Source organism: Pipistrellus hanaki (genome assembly GCF_964339955.1).
Source record: "Pipistrellus hanaki genome assembly, chromosome: 2".
NCBI lineage: Eukaryota > Metazoa > Chordata > Mammalia > Chiroptera > Vespertilionidae > Pipistrellus > Pipistrellus hanaki.
Genome location: NC_140504.1, coordinates 156,454,792 through 156,476,396, shown reverse-complemented (window position 1 = coordinate 156,476,396; position 21,605 = coordinate 156,454,792). Strand labels below are relative to the sequence as shown.

At 44.5% G+C, this 21,605-nt stretch overlaps 1 protein-coding gene and 1 pseudogene across 5 annotated transcripts in view; one reads left to right on the top strand and one right to left on the bottom strand.

The window, feature by feature from the left end:
- Positions 1-2,305: 2,305 nt before the first annotated feature.
- The window catches only part of AK4 (adenylate kinase 4), a gene marked incomplete at its 3' end in the record, with an annotated part of 64,821 nt that continues 45,521 nt past the window's right edge, over positions 2,306-21,605 (top strand). The window contains exons 1-2 of one of the 4 annotated variants that reach the window (XM_084871388.1): positions 2,306-2,713; positions 3,249-3,525. In XM_084871388.1, the coding sequence (XP_084727514.1) occupies positions 3,381-3,525 (145 nt within the window). In that variant the 5' untranslated portion in view covers positions 2,306-2,713; positions 3,249-3,380. Of the gene's footprint in view, positions 2,949-2,983; positions 3,526-21,605 lie in introns of those variants that run through there. The other 3 variants (XM_084871387.1, XM_084871386.1, XM_084871385.1) reach the window with 3 other exon arrangements.
- LOC311617877 (large ribosomal subunit protein uL11-like) lies at positions 18,238-18,802 on the bottom strand (annotated as a pseudogene). Its single transcript has one exon. The product of its transcript is annotated as a large ribosomal subunit protein uL11-like (transcript).

The window sequence follows — 21,605 nt, the reverse complement described above, 5'->3', positions numbered from 1 at the left end:
ATTGCATGACTATATGTGATAATAGCTGCCATTTCCTAAGGCCAGGAAGCCTGCTAGGTTCTTTGCCACATTAGCTCATTTGTTTCTAACAATTTGGGAACTGAGATTGAGGAGGCTAAATAATTATCCCATTTTTAATAATGGTGATAGTATTTATGATGGAAACTTATGATATGCCCAGCACTGTGGTACATCCTTCATGTGCATTCTCTCATTTCAGCCTTACCCCCAGTCTATGGGATAAGTCTGTCTCTCTTTTACAGAAAAACAAACTAAGGATCGCAGAGCTCAAGAGCTTGCAGATTTAGTAAATGGTGCTGTTGCAGTCTAATCCCAGGGGTGTTTCACTCCAAAACCCATTTCGTCTGATTCTCCTGCTTTCAGTCAGCAGCTGAGCTTTGGGGCCCTGATGTGACTATGCACAGGGAAAGTCCTTTGAGTGCTCTGTTGTTAAATGCTAGGTTCCATTCCGGGCTGAGTTTCTCTACTAAGTTGACCTATGTCACTACTCCTCTTTCTGTTTCACAATATAATCTCCTAAAGCAGTGTTTCCCAACCTTCTCTCATGATGAGAATCACCTGGTGGAGTTGTTAAAACACAGATTCCTGAATCACAACTAAGAAGTGCTAAACTAGAATTTTTGGGAACATACAGGTAAAATTGCATACCTAACTTAGTGCTCTGTATATAACATCTGTGTTAGAGCACTAGTTAAGTATACAATTTTACCTGTATGTTCCCAAAAATTCTAGTTTAGCACTTCTTAGTTGGGATTCAGGAATCTGTGTTTTAACAACTCCACCAGGTGATTCTCATCATGAGAGAAGGTTGGGAAACACTGTCCTAAAGTACAAAGTCCTAGGACCATATGAGTGGCAAACACCGCTCCACTATAAGGTGATGTTGGTAAGACATTTCAAAGGCAGGCAAAAGAACTGAGTGATGACAGGTTAAGGTTTTGGGGGGGGCTGGAAGCTGTATTTTCTGTAGGAACTCACAGAATTAATTTTTGATAGATACAAAGGGCCTAACATCCCACAGCAGGCAGAGGAATCAAGAGACCACACGTCTCCCATGTCTCTCAATGCTTATTTCACCAGAGCAGTGGTTTTTAAAGTGTGGTCTCCAGAATCACCAGCTGCAGCATTACCTGGGAACTTATTAGAAATGTCCACCTTCGACCCACAGAATCAGGAACTGGGATGGCACTCAACAATCTGTTTTAATAAGCCCACGGAGTGATTGAGACAGGCTCAGGTTTGCAAACCAGCACATAGTATCTACTATGGATGATAAGGCACGTGGCAGGAAGAAGAGGGGAGATGTAACCCATCCTTCTCCCTGCCTCAGCTCCTCTTTGATCCAGGTGAAGGGGTCTACAGCAGCTCTGATACATTAGAGAGAATTAATGCTGCCCTGGACTGGTCGTTCTTGTGTGCTCCCAGGTAGCCAGGCGCTAGGTGCCGCCTGGCTGTAGGTGTGTGAGGAGAACAAGGGCTGCTGCCAGGGGCAGGAAGAATAGGTGCTAGGCTCTTCCCCCACCCCAACCTCCCAACAGCCGCCAGTTCTCCAGGAACCCAGAGGAGGCTCCTCTCCACACTGTCCCTCCCTATCTGTGCGCCATGGTTGGTGGCTCAGAACCTTGCAATGGATTCTCAAAGGCAGGAAGCCTGTGGAAGGAGAAAATGGGAGTTGGTGGAATGCAAATATACATGGAAGGCACCTGTTTTTCTCTGCCGGCTATTTTTACTTTATCCTGAAGGGACCAAATACCAGCGGTGGGGAAATAATAGAAATTCATTTGCACTTTAGCAATATCTCTGGCAGCTGTGAGGATGGATTGACAGAAGCCAGAGACCAATGGGCAGGCAGTTAACACACTAGTCCCAGCGGGCAATAAAGGCTGTGCGGGTGGGAGCTGATTTAAGATGCTATGAATTTGGATATGCATGGAGAGGAGGGGAGGAGAGGGAGAAGATAGCACCCATTTGGACTTGATTAGTTGTAAGTATAGTGTCAACAGCTGGGCCCTGAAGTCCTGGAATCAGCTGCCAATAGGATCCTGAGCGCACGTGAGTGCTGGCCCCACCTCCTTCCTCCTGCCCCCGAAGCCTTTGGCTTTGGAATCAGGCAGACAAGGGTTCAAAACACCCGCCGGAACGTGGCTTCCACGAGAGCGAAATTCCGTCTCTGGTTTTTCAGCTGTAGGCTAGGCGCCTGTGTCTGGCACACCCTGTGTCTGGCACACAGTAGGCGCTCCATAAACGTTTGTTGAATGAATACACGAATGAAAAGTGAATGGCCACACGCCAGGCCTCCTTTCCTCACCTGTGCATACCCGACCAGGCAAGGTCCTTGCCTAAGGAAAGCACCTGGCCCCCAACTTGACGCACCGTCGGCCGCTCAACAAGTTGTGTTATTTCCCCTCCACAGTAGGTCGTGCGCCTAGGCGACCCCAAGAAAGCGCTTTCTGTCTCTCGTGTCTTCCCACCTCCCTTCGCCCCTGCAGCCCCTACTGGGTTTTAGGGAGAACGTGGGCCGAGAAGGCGGGGTGGCGGCGCGGTGGGCAGGGGGGCGGCCGCTGGCTCCCGGGCTTACGTGAGGCGCGGGCCCTGCGCGAACGCCGGGACCGAAGTGGGGGCGGCGGGCGGAGGCGGCCCCGCCCGGCGGGCTCCGGGCTGCGAGCGGTGGGGGCGCCGCGTCCCGGCCGTGGTGTGTGTCTCTGTGGCTGCTCCGGCCGGAGAGGCGCCGGCTCCGGCTCCGCGCGGCGGGGAGCGCATCCGTCCACCCGCGGCGGAGGCGGGCGCAGCGCTGTCAGTGCCGGCGGCGGGCGCAGCGGCCACCGCGACTCCCGGGGATGTGACAGCCGCGGGGAGGGCCGGGGCGCGGGCTAAACGCCGCCCACGTGCGAGGACCCGGGCAAGGGGCTCAGCGCCCAGGCCGCCCGGTGCGAGGGGCGACGGGGGAGAGGGTGTGGGACTGGCTGGAGGGGGCCGGGCTGTCCGGCCCCTAACTCGGATGCGGGGTGGGGAGCGAGATGGAGGGATCAAGGTGGGGCTGCTCCGGCCCACTTCGGAGCCCCCCAAGGCTGATGGATGGTGCCTGGGGCGGGGACGGGGGACTTCTCCCCGCTCCCGGCTTGGGGCGCGGAGGGCGGGGAGGTGCGGCGTGGCGCCTCACTCCGCCTTCCAGCCGCCCCGCCGCGGGTTGGAGGGAGGGGCTGCCTTATAACTCTCCTTCCCCGCAGGGCGGCCGCCCAGTCCCCCGCGAGCGGAGCCGAGCGTGTCCGGAGCCGCCGGCGCAGGAGAAGCAAAGTTCCCGGCGCGTCCCCGAGGCCGCCGTCCGGCCTGCGCGCGGCTGCCCGCTCCCCGCGGAGGCGATGGCTTCCAAACTCCTGCGCGCCGTCATCCTCGGGCCGCCCGGCTCCGGCAAGGGCACCGTGTGCCAGCGCATCGCCCAGAACTTCGGCCTGCAGCATCTCTCCAGCGGCCGCTTCTTGCGGGAGAACATCAAAGCCAACACCGGTGAGGGAGGGAGGGAGGGAGGTTCGGGGGGCGAGGGGCTGGGGTGAGCCCAAGCGGGTTAGGCTTAGGCCGGGGAGGCTACACGGCTGATCGGAGAGGGGTTGGGGCTCCCTGGGCCCCGGGCGCCCTCCCCCCGCCCGCGTGTGGTCGCGCAGCCTCCTACGTGCCGGGCCGCATGCAGCCGGTGGCCCGCGGCGGTGCGCCCGCGGAGAAGGCCGGCGCCCGCGGGGAGGCGGGTGGGCGGTGCGCGCCGCTGCTCCGCGCCCGGGCTCCTCCTGCCTTGGGGAGAAGCCGGGAACCACCGAGCTGTGGGAGCCGACAACGCCAAGCTCCTTCTCTGGCCCCGATCCCTTAAGGCAAAGCCGACCCCACTCCCCGGCGCCTCGCGTGGACCCGGGAGCCCACTCCGCTGGCCCGGGCCCCCGCGCCCCCCGCGCCCCGCCGCGCGCCGCCCACCTGTGGGAGTCCGCCGTGCGCGCTGGGAACCTGTGGCGCCGCGGTGCCCGGAGCCGCTCGCTGTGCCAGCCCCTCCGTGTGGCCTCAAGTCTCCGGGCAGAGCCCAGGGTGGCTCTGAAAGGCCTGTCTGTTCCGTGGCCATTTGCTAAGGTAAATTCTCACCACGAGCTCCCCCCTTCTCCAAGTCTGGGCCTGGCCGCGAGGAGACTAGATCTGATACATTACATATTGAATCCAAGCCTGGGCCTGGCCATGAGGAGACTAGATCTGATACATTACACATTGAATCCAGATTGCAAAGAGCTGGCTTTTCTGAGAATGCCTCCCGTGGCTTGCGTGATGATTTGGGGGATAAAGATCGCCTGATCTCCCAGGCTTTCAGGACGGCCCTCCTCCTTTTCCTTCCACCCCACCTTCACACGAGTTAACTGGCATTGAAAGGCGAGAGGTAGCTGTTGTGCTGCCAGCGAGGTATGTAACCCTCCTGGGATGCAGATGCTTATAATTAGCAACTTCTTTATGAAAAGTTATTGCAAATGGGATACTTGACAATCGCTTCTCTTCCCAATGTCCAAGGTGGTTATTATCCAGGGATCTTTTTTATTTTGTTTTATTGATTTCAGAGAAAAAGGGAGAGGGAGATAGAAACATCAGTGATGAGAATTATTCATTGATCGGCTGTCAACTGCACGCCCCCTACTGGGGATAGAGCCCTCAACCTGGGCTTGTACCCTTGACCAGAAGTGAAGCCGGGACCCTTCAGTCCGCAGGCGGGTGCTCTATCCACTGAGCAAAACATCCAGGGATCTTGATTACAGAAGCATATAGTGGTTTGCAAAATTAGGAATTAACCTATCTCAAAGACAGAGTTTATTATGTCAAGCTGGTAGTATTTTCAAGAATACTCCTGTTCCCTCCCCGCCAACCTCCCCTCCCCTATCCATCTCTTGAAAGGAAGAGCCCTGGTTACACCTGGAATTTTCTCAGGGAGGTATAGTTATTTAAATTAGGTCTATTTTAATTTTAATACCACATTCAAATGCATCTTATTTCAGAGTTTGGGGTAGTTCTTTCTGTTTTGGGGGAGAGGAGTGTGAGGGAAGGCTGGCTTTCAAGGGTTTTGTGATGAGGTCCCTTGTCCATGATAGGTAGATGAAGGCATAGTGAGGGGAGGAAATGCTAGAGTGGGATTGAGCCTATTTCTTAGCGTTCTCTATATCTGACATTGACTAGTTTCCTTCTGGCATGAAGCACTTCACACCTTTCCTCCTGGGGCTGGCTTATAGGCCCTTTCCTAACCCTTTCCTTATTTATTTATTTATAAAATGTTTTCAGTAATTTTTTATTTTTTTAATATATTTTATTGACTTTTTACAGAGAGGAAAGGAGAGGGATAGATAGCTAGAAACACCAATGAGAGAGAATCATTGACCAGCTGCCTCCTGCACACCCCCTACCGGGGTGTGCCCGCAACCAATGTACATGCCCTTGACAGGAATCGAACCTGGGACCCTTCAGTCTGCAGACCGAGGCTCTATCCACTGAGCCAAACCGGTTTCAGCTGTTTTCAGTAATTTTTTAGAGAGGAAGGAAGGGAGAGTTGGCTGCCTCCCCTTCCCCCCACACCAAGAATCAAACCGGTGACCTATTGGTGCACAGGATAGTGCTGAACCAACTGAGACACACCAGGCAGGGCTCTTTCCATTTTTAAAGAAAATGTGATGGGAAAGGGCATATTTCTGCTTTCTTAGAGGTTTTGAAAAATTTCCACTTGCTCTTTTCCTTATTCTCATTTGCTTTTTCATCTAACTTTCCTTTTCTCTGAATTTTGAATTTCAGTTGTTATTCTCTTTCAAATACTTTTCCCTCCCCCGTTTCTCCTTGGAATAAGAAGTGACTATGAAATGTTTAGATTACCTTTCCTTTTTTTCTGTTGGGAATCAAACAATTTTTGTATGAACCCTTTTAGAGAAGAAAAATAAAGGACAACAATTTGTAAAGTGGCTTATTTCTAGTAGATTTGGACACTGTTTTTGGATTATATTTCTCAGAAGGTCTAAGAGTCTTACTGCCTAGTAAATAAAACATTCCACAGTATTTATTTTTGGTTACCTGCTGTTTTCTTTTAGCTCATTTCCTGGTAGAGAAGCACAACAACCCCTGAGTATGTACCCCCTTTATGGTTGAATGTTTGAAGGAGATGATGAAACAACAAACCCCCAGGAAATCAAACCTTGGGAGGAATTTGAATTGGAAAGGAGCTCCGCCATCTGCTCCGGCTTCCATTAGGGCACATCCCTGTCCACATGGCTTTCTGGCAGCCTCTGCCTGGTGAAAAGCTGCTCCTTCAGGGAAGAGCTGCTCTTTGCTTCTGGGAAACCTTCCTTCCTCCACCTACCCTGGCAGAATTGGTCTCTTTTCTGCACATATCTTGGTTCGGTTGCTGAGGTCACAAACAGTTATAACAAAGTGCAACCTGTGCCAGCGTTTCATCCTATAGATACTTACTGAATACCTGCTATGTGTCAAACAGTGCTCTAGTGTTACCGGGGAGAAGCGGAGATAAGGATGAAATAGGACAAACAGTGGGTCTGGGCTGCCTGTCACTACTTGAGCCAATTAAGCAGAAGCAGAGTTGACTCATCCATGGCATTTATTCCAATAATGCTGGCAGTATGGGAGAGCAGCAGGTCATCCCCCAAAATCTACTGTGCATCCCTCCTCGGTGAAGCAGACAAAAGAAATAAGAATTGTTATGCAAAATGGCTATTACTGGCAATGTGGGCTGGGGCGGGACTTGATTGGGCTACAAGGTTGTTAATCCTTAATAATAGGAGAATGGACTTCATTCCAAGGTTGACTCCCAGGGCCCAGGGGCATACAACCCCAGGTTAGAATGTACTTTCTTTTATTAGAACAATCAAGGTTAACAGCAAGATTTCTTATGTCTGTAGCTAGTCCCCAATATTTTATTTCTGCCCCTAACAAGAAGACCTCTGTTCTTGTCTTCCTGAAGGAAAGATTTCAATCAAGAGACAAAGTGTAGAAAAGTAAGCAAGAATTTATTGACCACAGCAAAAACATACTTAGGAGAATGAGACAAGGAAGAGCATAGGAGAAGCAGCAGGAGAGCCTAGGTTGGGCTGCTTAGCTCACCAGGAAGTCAGAATAGGGGACCTTGGAGACAAGGTTCAGGGAGTTAAGTTAGTCTGGGATAAGTTGTCTCTCCCCATTGCTCCCCTGGTTGTAAGCCTCATGGGGTCCCTTAGAGATTAGGAGATATTTTTTTTATTTCCAGGATTTATTTTATTTGGGGACTTAGGGGAAGGCTTAGGGTGAGTTAATAGAATATATTATTGATTTCAGGGAGAGGGAGAGAGATAGAAACGTCAGTGATGAGAGAGAATCACTGATTAGCTGCCTGTTGTCTCTCTGAGTAGTGTGGTTTAAGCTATTTACCCTCTGGTTGGGGAAAAGTGCAAACCACTTATTCTTTTTCTTAAAAAATATACTTTTATTGATTTCAGAGAGGAAGGGAAAGGGAGAGATAGAAACATCAATGATGAGAGAGAATCTTTGATCAGCAGCCTCCTGCACATCCCCTATTGGGGATCGAGCCTGCAATGTGAGCGTGTGCCCCTGACTAGAATCAAACATAGGACCTTTCAGTCCATAGCCTGAAGATCTATCCATTGAGCCAAACAACTAGGGCTCATTTATTCTTAAGTATCCTTGGTTTAGGAAAGATAGGAATTAATAGGTGGCTGCAAACTGCTCTTTAACGCTTTCTTAGTTTCCCTATTCCACTTGTCCTGGAATTTTACTAGCTTCTTGCTATTCTATGGCACCAGGTTCTGGGGGCTATAGCAATATTTGAGATGATTTTGTGCCCCTTGTCCTTTCTACTTTCACCATGTTTCAGTTCCCACTGGTAGAGGGATTTGCAAGCAAACAAACATAAAAGGAGTTCAACAATGGGTCAGGAATTCTATGGACACTTTCCCCAGAAGGAGTCAAACAGCCTCCAGCTAGCAAATCAATTCTGTTAATTAGCTCCGATTATTGGTAAAAGTTTGTACTTGCTATGGGTCGGCAACTAAGTAATTGCGGATTTCACACACATATGCCTTCAGTTGAATTTTTAGGTTTGCAGACGTAGTACAAATGTAAAACACATTTTGTATTTGATAGTTGGCTATTCAGCTGTTAATCAGTAAAAAAAGTTTTTTGATCTGTTTTGTAGTTTTTGTTTGGCGTTCGTTGAAAAATGGAAAATCAAAAGGAACATTTTCGTCATATTTTGCTTTTTTATTTCCGCAAAGGGAAAAACGCATCGCAAGCTCATAAAAAGTTATGTGCTGTTTATGGTGACGAAACCTTAAAAGAACGGTAGTGTCAAAATTGGTTTGCCAAATTTCGTTCTGGTGATTTTTCACTCAAAGATGAAAGACGCTCTGGTCGTCCAGTTGAAGTTGATGACGCCCTAATCAAAGCAATAATCAATTCGGACTGTCACAGTACAACACGTGAGATTGCAGAGAAGCTTCATGTATCACATACATGCATTGAAAATCACTTAAAACAACTTGGCTATGTTCAAAAACTCGATACATGGGTTCCTCACGAACTGAAAGAATCACAGTTAACGCAACGCATTAGCAGCTGCGATTTGCTAAAGAAACGTAATGAAAATGATCCATTTTTAAAACGACTGATAACTGGCAATGAAAAATGGGTTGTTTACAACAATATCAAGCGGAAAAGATCGTGGAGCAGGCCAGGTGAACCAACTCAAACAACATCAAAAGCTGATATTCATCAAAAGAAGGTTTTGTTATCAGTTTGGTGGGATTACAAAGGAATTGTCTACTTTGAACTCTTACTACCCAACCGAACGATCAATTCTGATGTCTACATTGAACAACTAACGAAATTAAACAATGCAGTTGAAGAAAAGCGGCCCGAATTGACAAATCGAAAAGGTGTTGTATTCCATCATGACAATGCAAGGCCACACACATCTTTGGTCACTCGGCAAAAATTAATGGAGCTTGGTTGGGATGTTTTGCCACATCCACCATATAGTCCTGACCTTGCACCATCTGATTACTTTTTGTTTCGATCTTTACAAAACTCCTTGAATGGTAAAAATTTCAATAATGATGATGATGTCAAATCGTACCTGATTCAGTTTTTTGCTAATAAAAACCAGAAGTTTTTTGAACGTGGGATTATGATGCTGCCTGAAAGATGGCAAAAGGTCATTGATCAAAATGGGCAATACATTACAGAATAAAGTTATTTAGTTCCATGAAAAAATTGTCTTTGATTTTCTTGAAAAAATCCGCAATTACTTAGCTGCCGACCCAATATTTTGAGGGAGGAAATTTTTTCTTCTATCCTTTGTTAGAACATAGAATTGGCTTTATTAAGTACTAGAGGCCTGGCACATGGACTTGTGCATGAGTGGGGTCCTGCCGCCTACCCTGAAGGGGCCCATCAGGCTGGGCCAGCCAGGGGGAGGGATTGGGGTAGGTTGATTGGCAGGCCCTACCTCCTGGTTGAACTTCTAGTAGAAATCCCTGTGGAGGGGACAATTTGCATATTAGCTTTTTAATATATAGGATTCATGAAGGGGCAACATCCCATGTAGCAACCAGAAGGGCATTCAGAAGGATTGGCTAAGGGAGCCATTAACAAAAGAAAACAGATTTATGTTTTCTTTGGAAGGGATTGGGGGTGGGGATCATGGAAAGGGTTTTCATCATGCACATTGTTTTTTATTTCTATATTAGAGGCCCAGTGCATGGCATTTGTAGGGTCCCTAGCTGCTGCCAGCTGCTGGTCGGTGCCTTTTTTCTGTGTTGACCCCTGGACACTTTGCATATTAGGCATATATATATATATGTAAATATAAATATATTGGTCTTTATTTAAATAAAAAATTTATCTTCCAATTACAGTTGACATGCAATATTCTATTAGTTTCAGGTGCACAACCTAGTGATTAGACATTCATATATCTTACGAACTGATCACCCCATAACTCTAGTACCTATCTAACACCATACATAGTTGTGCAGTGTTACTGACTGTATTGCCTATGCTGTACTTTATATCTCCATGACTCTTTTTTTTTTTTTTTAACATTTATTATTGATTTCAGAGAGGAAGAGAGAACAGAGAGAGATAGAAACATCAATGATAAGAGGGAATCATTGATTGACCGCCTCCTGCATCCCCCTCACTGGGTATCGAGTCCACAATCCGGGCATGTATCCTTCAGTCTGCAGGCTGAAGGATACATGCCCGGTCTATCCACTGAGTCAAACCAGCCAGGGCTCTGTGACTTTTTATAATTGAGGCTAGAAGGCCACTGCCTGAAAATTCATGCACTGTAGGAGGCGGGAACAATAACATGTGTCTGACCTGTGTGCTCAGACCAAACCTGGGTTCAGTAGCCTCGGTACAACCCTTAAAAATGTAAATATGCTTTACAAAGGCTAACTTATATTTATTTTTCAGAGCTCCTCACATGTCTGTTCTTTTTAAAATATATTTTATTGATTTTTAACAGAGAGGAGGGGAGAGAGGGATAGAAACATCAATGATGAGAGAGAATCATTGATCAGCTGCCTCCTGTGTGCCCCACAGTGGGGATTGAACCCACAACCTGAGCATGTGCCCTGTGACTGGTAACCGAACTGTGACCTCCTGGTTCATAGGTTGACACTCAACCACTGAGCACACATGCTGGCCGGGCTTATGTCTGCTGTTCTTAAAATTAATCAGCCTAAAATAATATCCCAAAGAGTCATATTTTGGTGTGACAAACTCTGCTTCCCTTCACTGTAGACTTGAGATTAGCCTTGTTAGCTGTCACACATTAGCTTTGCCTCATCTGCCTGGAGCTATGCAGGCTGAGACTTATCAAATACCTTACTTGAAGACTCACCCCAAATTTTTGGCTCACTGCATAAGTAAATAGAAAAGGGAGTTCTCTTAGATTGATAGGAGCTGGGCCCTCAGTCATAAGGAATATTAACGTGTGTGTGTGTGTGTGTGTGTGTGTGTATAGGATTGTATGAGTGCATGTGCACACGTGGACTCAGTTCCATTAACACTTTTTATGTGTAGTGAGAGCTTCCTTTGTTCAGTGATGGTTGACTGCAACCTTCCTCTGAAGGATGTGAGAATCCTGTGCTAAGATTTGTACAAATAGTGGTGTATTGAAAATCACATTATCCTGGACTGGATCTATCTTAAGTGCAGGAAAGTTAGCGAATTTTTTTATTTTAAGGCATCCTGGATTTGGCTGAGGGAAAAGATGCTCAAGAGTAAGCCTGTTTCTGCTTTTACTTATTAGCTGCAGCTCTTGCTGGGGTTTGCAGATGGGACTAGCATTTTAAATTAGACTATGGTCTGAGTCTCTCTTCTCTGAAAAGATGACCTACTTCAGAGGGCTCAGGGTTTAGGGTATTTTTAAGGGGTACTTATTAAATATAAGTGTATCTAGGAAGTGCCCGGCTAGCTCAGTTGGTAGAGCATGAGACTCTTAAATATCAGTGTATCTTTCTGTGTAAGTGAAAACTTATATTTAAAAGATATATTGAAGGTTAGAGAAGCTGTGTTAGACTCGAGAGACAGATTTTAACAATATACCTAAAACATATGGTTAGCCTTTGTGTAGATCCTACAGGGTTCTTGGCTTATTATAGGATTTATAGAATAAGCTACTATATTCTATTTTTTTTCTCCAGCTTGGTGAGAGCAGGGATGTAACCTATGCCAAGGAGTCTGACCAATTTTGAAGCATCTTGTCAGTCTGCAGGTCCACTCCACACCCCCTTACCTTCTAGTTCCTTTGAGAGTTTTCATATATTGTAGAGAACAATTTGTGACTTGAATGAATGGTTCCATGACAGTAGGTCTCATCCACAGGAGCTGCTGAATCTTAGCATTCTTTCAGGGCTGTCATTTTTTAAAATATATTTTATTGAATTTTTATAGAGAGGAAGAGAGAGAGATAGAGAGCTAGAAACGTCAATGAGAGAGAAACATCGACCAGCTGCCTCTTGCACACCCTCTACCGGGGATGTGCCCACAACCAAGGTACATGCCCTTGACCGGAATCGAACCTGGGATGTTTCAGTCTGCAGACGGACGCTTCACTGCTGAGCCAAACTGGTTTCGGCAGGGCTGTCATTTTTTTAAAGTGGCTTTTTCTGAACAAAGCCATGCCTTTTAGAAGAATTAGTAAATGTGAAAATGGAAGTAAATGAAGAGGCAATAAAAACTATCCATAATACTAGTACCCTGACACCTGAAAATTGTTATTTTTTTCTTTCCTGTGTCTACCCCAAACAAACTAACTTGGGGTTATATTATTTGATAACTTTTGCCCTCCCACTTAGATAGATGTAATTTTTAAAAATATATATTTTATTGCTTTTTTTACAGAGAGGAAGGGAGAGGGATAGAGAGAAACATTGACAAAAGAGAAACATCAATCAGCTGCCTTCTGCACACTCCCTTGCTGGGGATGTGCCCGCAACCAAGGTACAGAATCAAACTTGGGACCAGAATCAAACCTGGGACCTTTCAGTCCACAGGCTAACACTCTATCCACTGAGCCAAACTGGTTGGGGCTTTTTCAAAAAAAAATTTTTAAATGGATTTTCTTTTATAAAAAGAAGGGAGAAGAAGAGAGGAACATCAATGAGAGAGAAACATTGATCCGTTGCTTTCTGCAAAAATCTTCCCCTGCCCTCCTCCCCCACTGGGATTGAGCCTGCAACCCAGGCATGTGCCCTGACTGGGAATCATCTGGTGACCTCTTGGTACTTGGAATGATGCTCAACCAACTGAGCCACACTGGCCAGGGCTTTTCTGTGTTTTTAAATCTTCTTAAAGCATTAAAAAAAAAAATCCTTACCCAAGGATATGTTTTTAACTGACTTTAGAGGGAGAGAGGAAGGGAGGGAGGCAGGAAGAGAGAGATGTGAGAGAGAAGCATTGATCAGTTGTTGCCTCCCATACACATTCTGACTGAGGATCACACCTGCAACTTAGGTATGTGCCTTGACCAGGAATCAGCCTACAACCTTTTGGTGTACAGGATGATATTCCAACCAATTGAGCCATATGGCTAGAGCTCTTCAAAAGCATTCTTAATTTCTGTTATTCCATTTATTCAGCAGATATTTAAAAAAAAATATATATATATATATATTATTGATTTTTTTACAAAGAGGAAGAGAGAGAAAGAGGGACAGAGAGCTAGAAACATCGATGAGAGAGAAACATCAATCAGTTGCTTCTTGCACACCCCCTACTGGGGATGCGCCTGCAACCAAGGTACATGCTCTTGACCGGAATCAAACCTGGGACCTTTCAGTCCACAGCCCGACGCTCTACCCACTGAGCCAAACCAGTTTCGGCTGTGTGCATTTTATCTTTTAGTCATCACACAAATTTACAGAGCTATTGTTACTATGTCACTTTGAAAATAAAGAAATGGCCTCAGAGGTTGAGTTACTTGCCGTAGGTCAAACGGCCAGTTGATAGAGAAGCTTGCATTCCAACTTGGGACTCTGTAGCTAGGGATAAAACTTCCCATGCTACCACTCAGGTACTCCAATAACCAGTGAAATGTCCACTTCATGTCTCATACATGCCACTCTCGGACAGTGGACGGCAGGGAATTACTGCAGCCAGGTTATCCGCAGGTGCACAGAGATTCAGCAGGTTCTTTAAGGGTAGGCTAGAGGTACGTGGTTTGTTGTTGTTCTGTCCCCAAAACATTAAAAATCTAAAAAAGGAAACATCAGCTTCCTTCTCCCTCCCCCGAAAAGGACTAAAAAAGGTCTAACAGAGAAACCATATGTTACTGTGTGGAGGTAGAAGTTGCTTTTTATCATAATGGTGAGAGTTGTGGAATAATACCTGACTTTGGTATTTCATTAGTCAAGTGACAGGCCTTTCTGTGCCCACATTAGGTGTAGGGAGCCAATGAAAAATAAAACATGGGCTCTCACCCACAAGACAATTACAATCTAGGGTTCAAGTTCTAGGTTCTGTATTATGTTCTCATGAGTCATGGTGAGATATATGTGTGTGAGTGAAATGTTAAAATCATGGACCAGAAGGGGAGGGCATTGTCCAGATGTTACCTTTCTCCAGTAATGCCTTTCACACTTACTCATCTCTTCAAGTCCCTTTTCCATTCATCACCTCCGTGAGGCTTTTTCCACAGCTGTTGCAGCCTACATGTCATTTTGTTTTCTTTCTTTTTTTAAAAAAAATATATGTTTTATTGATTTTTTATAGAGAAGAAGAAAGAGGGATAAAGAGTTAAAAACATCGATGAGAGAATCATCGATCAGCTGCCTCTTGAACACCCGCTACTGGGGATGTGCCCGCAACCAAGGTACATGCCCTTGACTGGAATCGAACCCGGGACCTCTCAGTCTGCAGGCCGACGCTCTATCCACTGAGCCAAACCGGTTTCAGCCATTTTCTTCTCTGACATTTCTTTTTATTACTAATCTGCACTTATAATATGGTATTCATCATCAGCTCCCTGTAAGATGATCTGTTTCATAACTTTAGTTATAGTCTGTTGCCATCTGAATAGGAAATCCATTAGTGGCAGATCAGTTCAACAAATTGTTTTAGCAGGAGGGAAGATGTGCTATATACAAGGGAAAATAATCAAGATAACCTTGTATTTCTTATGTCTTAGACCTTATATCTTGTGAAAGTACTACCAAGAAAACATAACAGTGCAATGCCGTATAAGTACAACCAATGGACACAAAACTCTGGGGAGGGAGGGGATGTGTGGGAGGGAGGGTGGGGGGCAAAAAAAAAATCAATAAAATATATTAAAAAATAAATAAATAAATAAATAAATAAATAAAACAGGAAAAAAAAAAAAAAAAAACAGTGCAATGCCGGATAGTGCCTGGGGAAGGTTGCTTTAGACTGAGGAGCTGAGGAAGGTCTCCCCGAGGTGATGTGGAAGCTGAGCACTGAATGAGGGCAGGAGCCAGATGTGTGAAGATTTGGGGACAGAGGGAACAGCAGGTGGAAAGAGCCTGAGGTAGGAGTGAGCTTTCCATCAGTGGAGAGAAGAAGAAGCCGGTGTCTGGAGCCCTGAGGGAGGAGACGGTAGAAGATTTTTAATTCTCATTACTTCAGTGGCTTAGTAATTAAAATAAAAAAATCAAGAATCTCAGCTTGGAATAAAATAAAAGCATAAGACCTCCTTTCCAGTAAGCTTATGGCTTTGTTTCAGTTTTCTAGGGTTTTTAGGAACTAAACAGTATGCATAACAATGAATGTGTTAAGTTTAATTATTTGTTCCATTGCTTAATGTCTTAGAGTTGGAAGGGATTTTAAGTCCTTCTGTCCAAGTGGCCCTTCTGTGCTGGGTCCTTTGGATCGTTTCTATAGCAGCTGACAGCCAACTTGCCTCCTCTGGATCAGGCTCTTTCATTGCTGGACAGGTCTAATTGTTGGGAGATTTTCGCCTTGTACTGAGATGAAAGCCAACTTCTTGAGACTGCTACCCATAAACTGTCATCCACTTGTCCAACGTAAGTCTCTTGGAGCCACATAAATTCAATCCATTAGTTCTTTAGATAATTGAAAATAGTTGCTAGGCACCACCTCCCTGACTTTTCGGTTGTTTCCACCCCATCCTCTCTCCCACAAGAAAAGTAGTCCTAGTTCCCTCAACCATTCTTCCCACGATATCATTTCCAGATTCTTTTTTATTTTTTTGTATTTTTTATTTTTAAAAAAATATATTTTATTGATTTTGTACAGACAGGTAGGGAGAGAGATAGAGAGTTAGAAACATCGATGAGAGAGAATCATCAATCAGCTGCCTCTTGCACACCCCCTACTGTGGATATGCCCGCAACCAAGGTACATGCCCTTGTTTGGAATCGAACCTGGGACCTCTCAGTCCCCACACCGACGCTCTATCCATTGAGCCAAACCGGTCTCGGCCAGATTCTTTTTTTAATTTTTATTAATTTTAAAAATTTTTAAATTGATTAAGGTATCACATATTTGTCCTCATCCCCCCATTCCCATCTCCAGATTCTTTTTCAGTTTGTTTCATTGACCCCCCCCCCTTTTTTTTTTTTTAAGTTTCTTTATTTTTTATTTTATTTTTTAATATATTTTATTGATTTTTTTACAGAGAGGAAGGGAAAGGGACAGAGAGTTGGAAACATCAATGAGAGAGAAACATCGATCAGCCGCCTCCTATACTCCCCCAGAGGGGATATGCCCGCAACCAAGGTACATGCTCTTGACCGGAATCGAACCCGGGACCCTTCAGTGCACAGGCCAACATTCTATCCACTGAGCCAAACCGGTTTTGGCTAAATTTCTTTATTGATTAAGATATCACATATTTGTCTTCAACCCTCCATTCTAATCCCCCTACCACTCCCCACTTATGCCCCCACCCCCTATTGTCCTTGACCACTGGTTAAGCTCATATGTATGCACACAAGTCCTTTGGTTGATCTCTCCCTTTTATCCCCACCCTTCCTCTGAGGTCCTATAGTCTGACCCATGGCTCCTTATCTCTGGGTCTGTTCTTGTTCATCAGTCTATGTTGTTCATCATTTCCCCTAGATGAGTGAGATCATGTCCTACTGGAAATATACTAATAAGAATAAAAAATGAAACAAACAATAATGGTTATGCTGAAAGGCAAATGAATCAGTTTGTAATGAGTTTCTTTCTGGGCCAACAGCTCTTTTGAGACCCAATTTCAATGTCAAACAGTTCCTTATGTGTATATGTCAGGAAAGATATTTCAATTCTGGATGGTGGATCACTGACCCTTTTTGATGGCAATGTCCATCACCACTGACATCTGCCTAAATGTGATGAGACCATTGTAGCTGAAGTGGATTTATTTTTAAATTTTACCCTCTTTGTAAATGAACACATTATTTGGGAGTTTTTGTGAACATTGCCCTGCAATGCACACTGTAGATCAATTAGCCTCCTAATACTGATAGTATTTGAGGGAATGTACCAGGGTCATCTCAGAACCTAATTACTGGCACCAGCTACTTTAGGCCACTCAAATCTGTAGTCATGTCCTCTCTTTTTTTAAACTATCACTTTATTTTTAAAAATATTTTTATTGATTTCAGAGAAGAAAGGCTAGGGAATGAGAGAGAGGGAAGTGAGAGAATTGTTGATTTGGCTGCCTCCTACACGTCCCCTACTGGAGATCGAGCCCATATTATGGGTATGTGCTCTGATCAGGAATTAAATTTACGAACCTCCTTGTTTATAGGTTGACGCTCAACCACTGAGCCACACTGGCTGGGCTGTGTAATCTTGGCCTTTTAAGTGAGGATCCAGACATACCTTCTCTCCTTGGCTCATTCCAAAAGTTGGCTAAAGATTTAAGGGTTAAATTAGAAAAATTCCAGGAGTTTGGTGGGATTAACTCAGTGTAAACATTGCAGGGCATTGTTTGGAGATGAATAAGTCAAGACTAAATTTGCCCAAATTGTCATTAATTATAGTTTATTTGGATTGTTTTCCACATATTAAAATTAAGGCCTGTATAGATTTATGCTGAATGCCTTAGTGATACAAAGCTCTGAGAGGCAGTATGGTGTCTTTAGAGCATAGGCTCTGAGCCACATAGCTGAGTTTGGAATATGACTTGGCTACCCTAGCTCTGTGGTCTTAGGCAAAGTAGTTGTTTTTGTTTACTCACTTACAAATGAGAGTAACTGTAGAGCTACTTCATAGGGTTTCCTGTGAGTAGTAAGTTAATACAAGGTGGCAGGGCTGAGGCAGGGTGTGGGCAGTCTTCTTGAATGAAAAATTTAAGGGGGCACCAAAAAAAAAAAAAAAAAATCTAATAATGAAGAAATAGTTTGAAGCAATTAAATGGAAAAACAAAACAAAACAAAAAACAAAAAAACAACCCACCAATATTTTACCTTTTTTTTCTTTTCTTTTCAAATGATCTTTATTATTTAAAAAAATATATATATTTTATTGATTTTGTACAGAGAGGAAGGGTGAGGGATAGAGAGTTAGAAACATCGATGGGAGAGTCATCGATCAGCTGCCTCTTGCACACCCCCTACTGTGGATATGCCCGCAACCAAGGTACATGCCCTTGACCGGAATCGAACCTGGGACCCTTCAGTCCCCAAGCCGACGCTCTATCCATTGAGCCAAACTGGTTTCGGCTCAAATGATCTTTAATTGAATCCTTTTCCTTTGTAGTTCTTAACTAGCCAGACATTCCACTGCACTACTGTTATTATCATCTATGATGTCATGAGGGTGGTGGCCATCAACATGGCACCCCACAAGACTGGGCAGTCCCCAGGATCTCTTTAATGGTTCCAGAGAGTTCTCTAGCCGCATCTGTCGAGCAATGCTGATAATCTCATCGAAAGTGATACTTCCACTGTGCTTAATTTTTTTTTGCTTCTTTCTCTTAGTGGTTCTTTGAGGGCTTTGATGATCAGGCCAGAGGCAGAAGGAACTACTTCAATCTGGGCCTGTCTGTTCTGAATGGTCAGTTTCACTGTAATCCTCAGACCCTCCCAATCGCCTGTTGCTTTGAAGATGTCCTCACCTACCTTTTTTGGAGACAGGCCCACGGGTCTGATCTTGGGGGCCAGGGCAGACATGGCACCCACTTCCCCACCGGTGCACCTCAGGCATATGACTTTGATCTTGTTGGGGTCGAACTTGGGCGGCATGGTGGAGGCAGCTGGTGTCGGATGAATCTGGATTAGGGACGACCGAAGAAAGTTGCACCTGAGTCTCCTAGCCGAAAGCCGAAAGCAATATTTTACTTTTTATTTGCTGTTTTTTAAATTTTAATTTAATTTTTAATTTTTATTGAATTTATTTGAGAGACATTGGTTAATAAAATTACATAGGTTTAAGATGTACAGCTCTATAATACATGATCCATATATTGTATTGTGTGACCCCCTACCCCATGTCAAGTCTCCTTCCATAACCATTTATTCCCCTTACCCTCTTCTATTTCTATAATAACAACCCCTTTTGTTTTGTTCATGCTAAATCCCTTAATCTTTTTCATCCAGCCCCCCATTCCCCTTCCCTCTGACAGCTTTCAGTCTGTTCTCTGTATCTGAATCTGTTTGTTTTATTCTGAGTATTAGATTCCACATATGAGTGAAATCATATGGTGTTTATCTTCCTCTGACTGGCTTATTTCACTTAGTATAATATTATCCAGATCCATCCATGAGGGTGAGATTCCCTTCCTTTTAAAAAAAAAAATTTTTTTTATGGCCAAGTAGTATTCTATTGTGTAAATGTACCACAGTTTTTAATATCAATATTTTAAATAAATACTAGATTCAGTAGGACTGAGTAGGGTATAGTCAGTGAGTTGTACAAGAGCAGGGTTGGATCCTGTCTTTATTTAAAGTTTTTCATAGCCTTTCACCATGGTTATTTTGTATTAATTTTGATATTTTAAAATATTGCAGCAAAATGTTGTTTTGATTACTGGATGTGTCCCTGCCTCCCCCCGCTTCAATTTTTTCCCCCCAGGTGAGTGCCTCACTCATCTCACCCAAGTAGCAGGTTGGTGCGTTGGTGTTTGTTGATGGTAGTGGGCTTCCAGCTGCCCTCTATGTCCTTCTGGCTGGACTAACTCAGGCTAACATGAGACAGATTAACAAGGCAAGGAACCAGATTTATTGCATATGTACATATGGGGGTTCCTAAGAATAGGGGACCCAAGAACAGATGGGGCAGTTAAAAGCTTTTATGCCTTCAAGAGCTAAGGAGAAGGGGGAGGAGTTGTTTTTTTTTTTTTTTTTTTTTTTTTTTAAATATATTTTATTGATTTTGTACAGAGAGGAAGGGAGAGAGATAGAGAGTTAGAAACATCGATGAGAGAGAGTCATCGATCAGCTGCCTCTTGCACACCCCCTACTGGGGATATGCCCACAACCAAGATACATGCCCTTGACCGGAATCGAACCCGGGACCCTTCAGTCCCCAAGCCGACGCTCCATCCACTGAGCCAAACCGGTCTTGGCTTTTTTTTTTTTTTTTTTTTTTTTAAATATATTTTATTGATTTTACACAGAGAGGAATTGAGAGGGACAGAGAGAAACGTCGATGAGAGAGAAACACCGACCAGCTGCCTCTTGCACACACCCCACTGGGGATGTGCCCGCAACCAAGGTACATGCCCTTGACCGGAATCGAACCCGGGACCTTTCAGTCCGCAGGCCGACGCTCTATCCACTGAGCCAAACCGGTCCCGGCAGGAGTTGTGATTTGGGACTTAAAAGGGCCAGAAGGCAATTCACATGGAGATTGAAAAGCAAATATTTGATAAATAAGTGTTTGCTGGGTCATCTTGACCATGGGAACTGGGAGGACTTGTTAGGTTCCTCACTATCACACTTTGTTTGTATTAAGCTATAGTTATCTCTGATAATAATTCCTTCTTGGAGTAGGTCCTCTCTCTAAATTTCTTTTAGACAGAGGGAAGGTCAATGGTTTTTATCGAGTTTGTTTCTTAAAAATAGCCAGCTTAAAATGATCAATATCTCAAAAGGCATATATATATTTTTAAATATTTTATTGGTTTTTTTGTTTTGTTTTGTTTTTTACAGAGAGGAAGGTAGAGGGACAGAGAGTTAATAACATCAATGAGAGAAACATCAATCAGCTGCCTCCTGCACACCCCCTACTGCAACCAACATACATGCCCTTGACTGGAATCGAGCCCAGGACCCTTGAGTCACCAGGCCAATGCTCTATCCACTGAGCCAAACTGGTTAGGGCTCAAAAGGCATTTTTTGGGGTGGCAGATGTTGTTTTATGTTAATTGCAATGATATTTTGTAGAGGAAATGAATTCTAAGAGCCCAGTGGAAGGATTAATTTTCTCCCAACATGTTATTTCTATTGTCTCAGTGCCAGTCTAAATCTTATAATCAAGGTCAGTTTTAGGTTCTGAATGTCATGTTTCAAACTCTGCTGGAGCTCAAACCCCCAAGAATAAAAAATGGGAACACTTAGCTTATGTCTGGAGGAACCTAGCCAAGCCAAACAGCACTGAAATATTGCTTGTCCTTGATGGCCAGGGTTGTGAAAGACAGCCACAGATGGTGGCTGAGCCATAGCTGGAACTACTGTTAGTCTGTTCGAGATGCTCTCAGTGATAGGAGCCAGGAATCCACCCACCAGGGCTGGGGGAGATGGGTGGGAAGTGGCGTTTCTAGAAGTTAAATTATAATGATAGAAATCTTTCTATAAATCTGGATCTATTCCAATTTGCTTTCAGTTATATAGACCTGATTATAAACATGTCTTAGAAATCTGTTTCATAATTAGTGGCTCTTAAAAGGCAGAAAAAAAAAAGTTGCAGAAACCATTTTTTAAAGCTTTAATTTTGGTAGTCCAAGTGTTACACAAAGGCAGGGCAGCTATTATCTGTTGGGGCATCATCCCTATTGCCGTGGTCTCTCCCTCCTTCCCTACAGTTCTCTCTCTGATCCTTTTTTTCCTTTTTTCCCTTTTTGACAGATTTATTCAATGATACTTTTCTGCACAAAA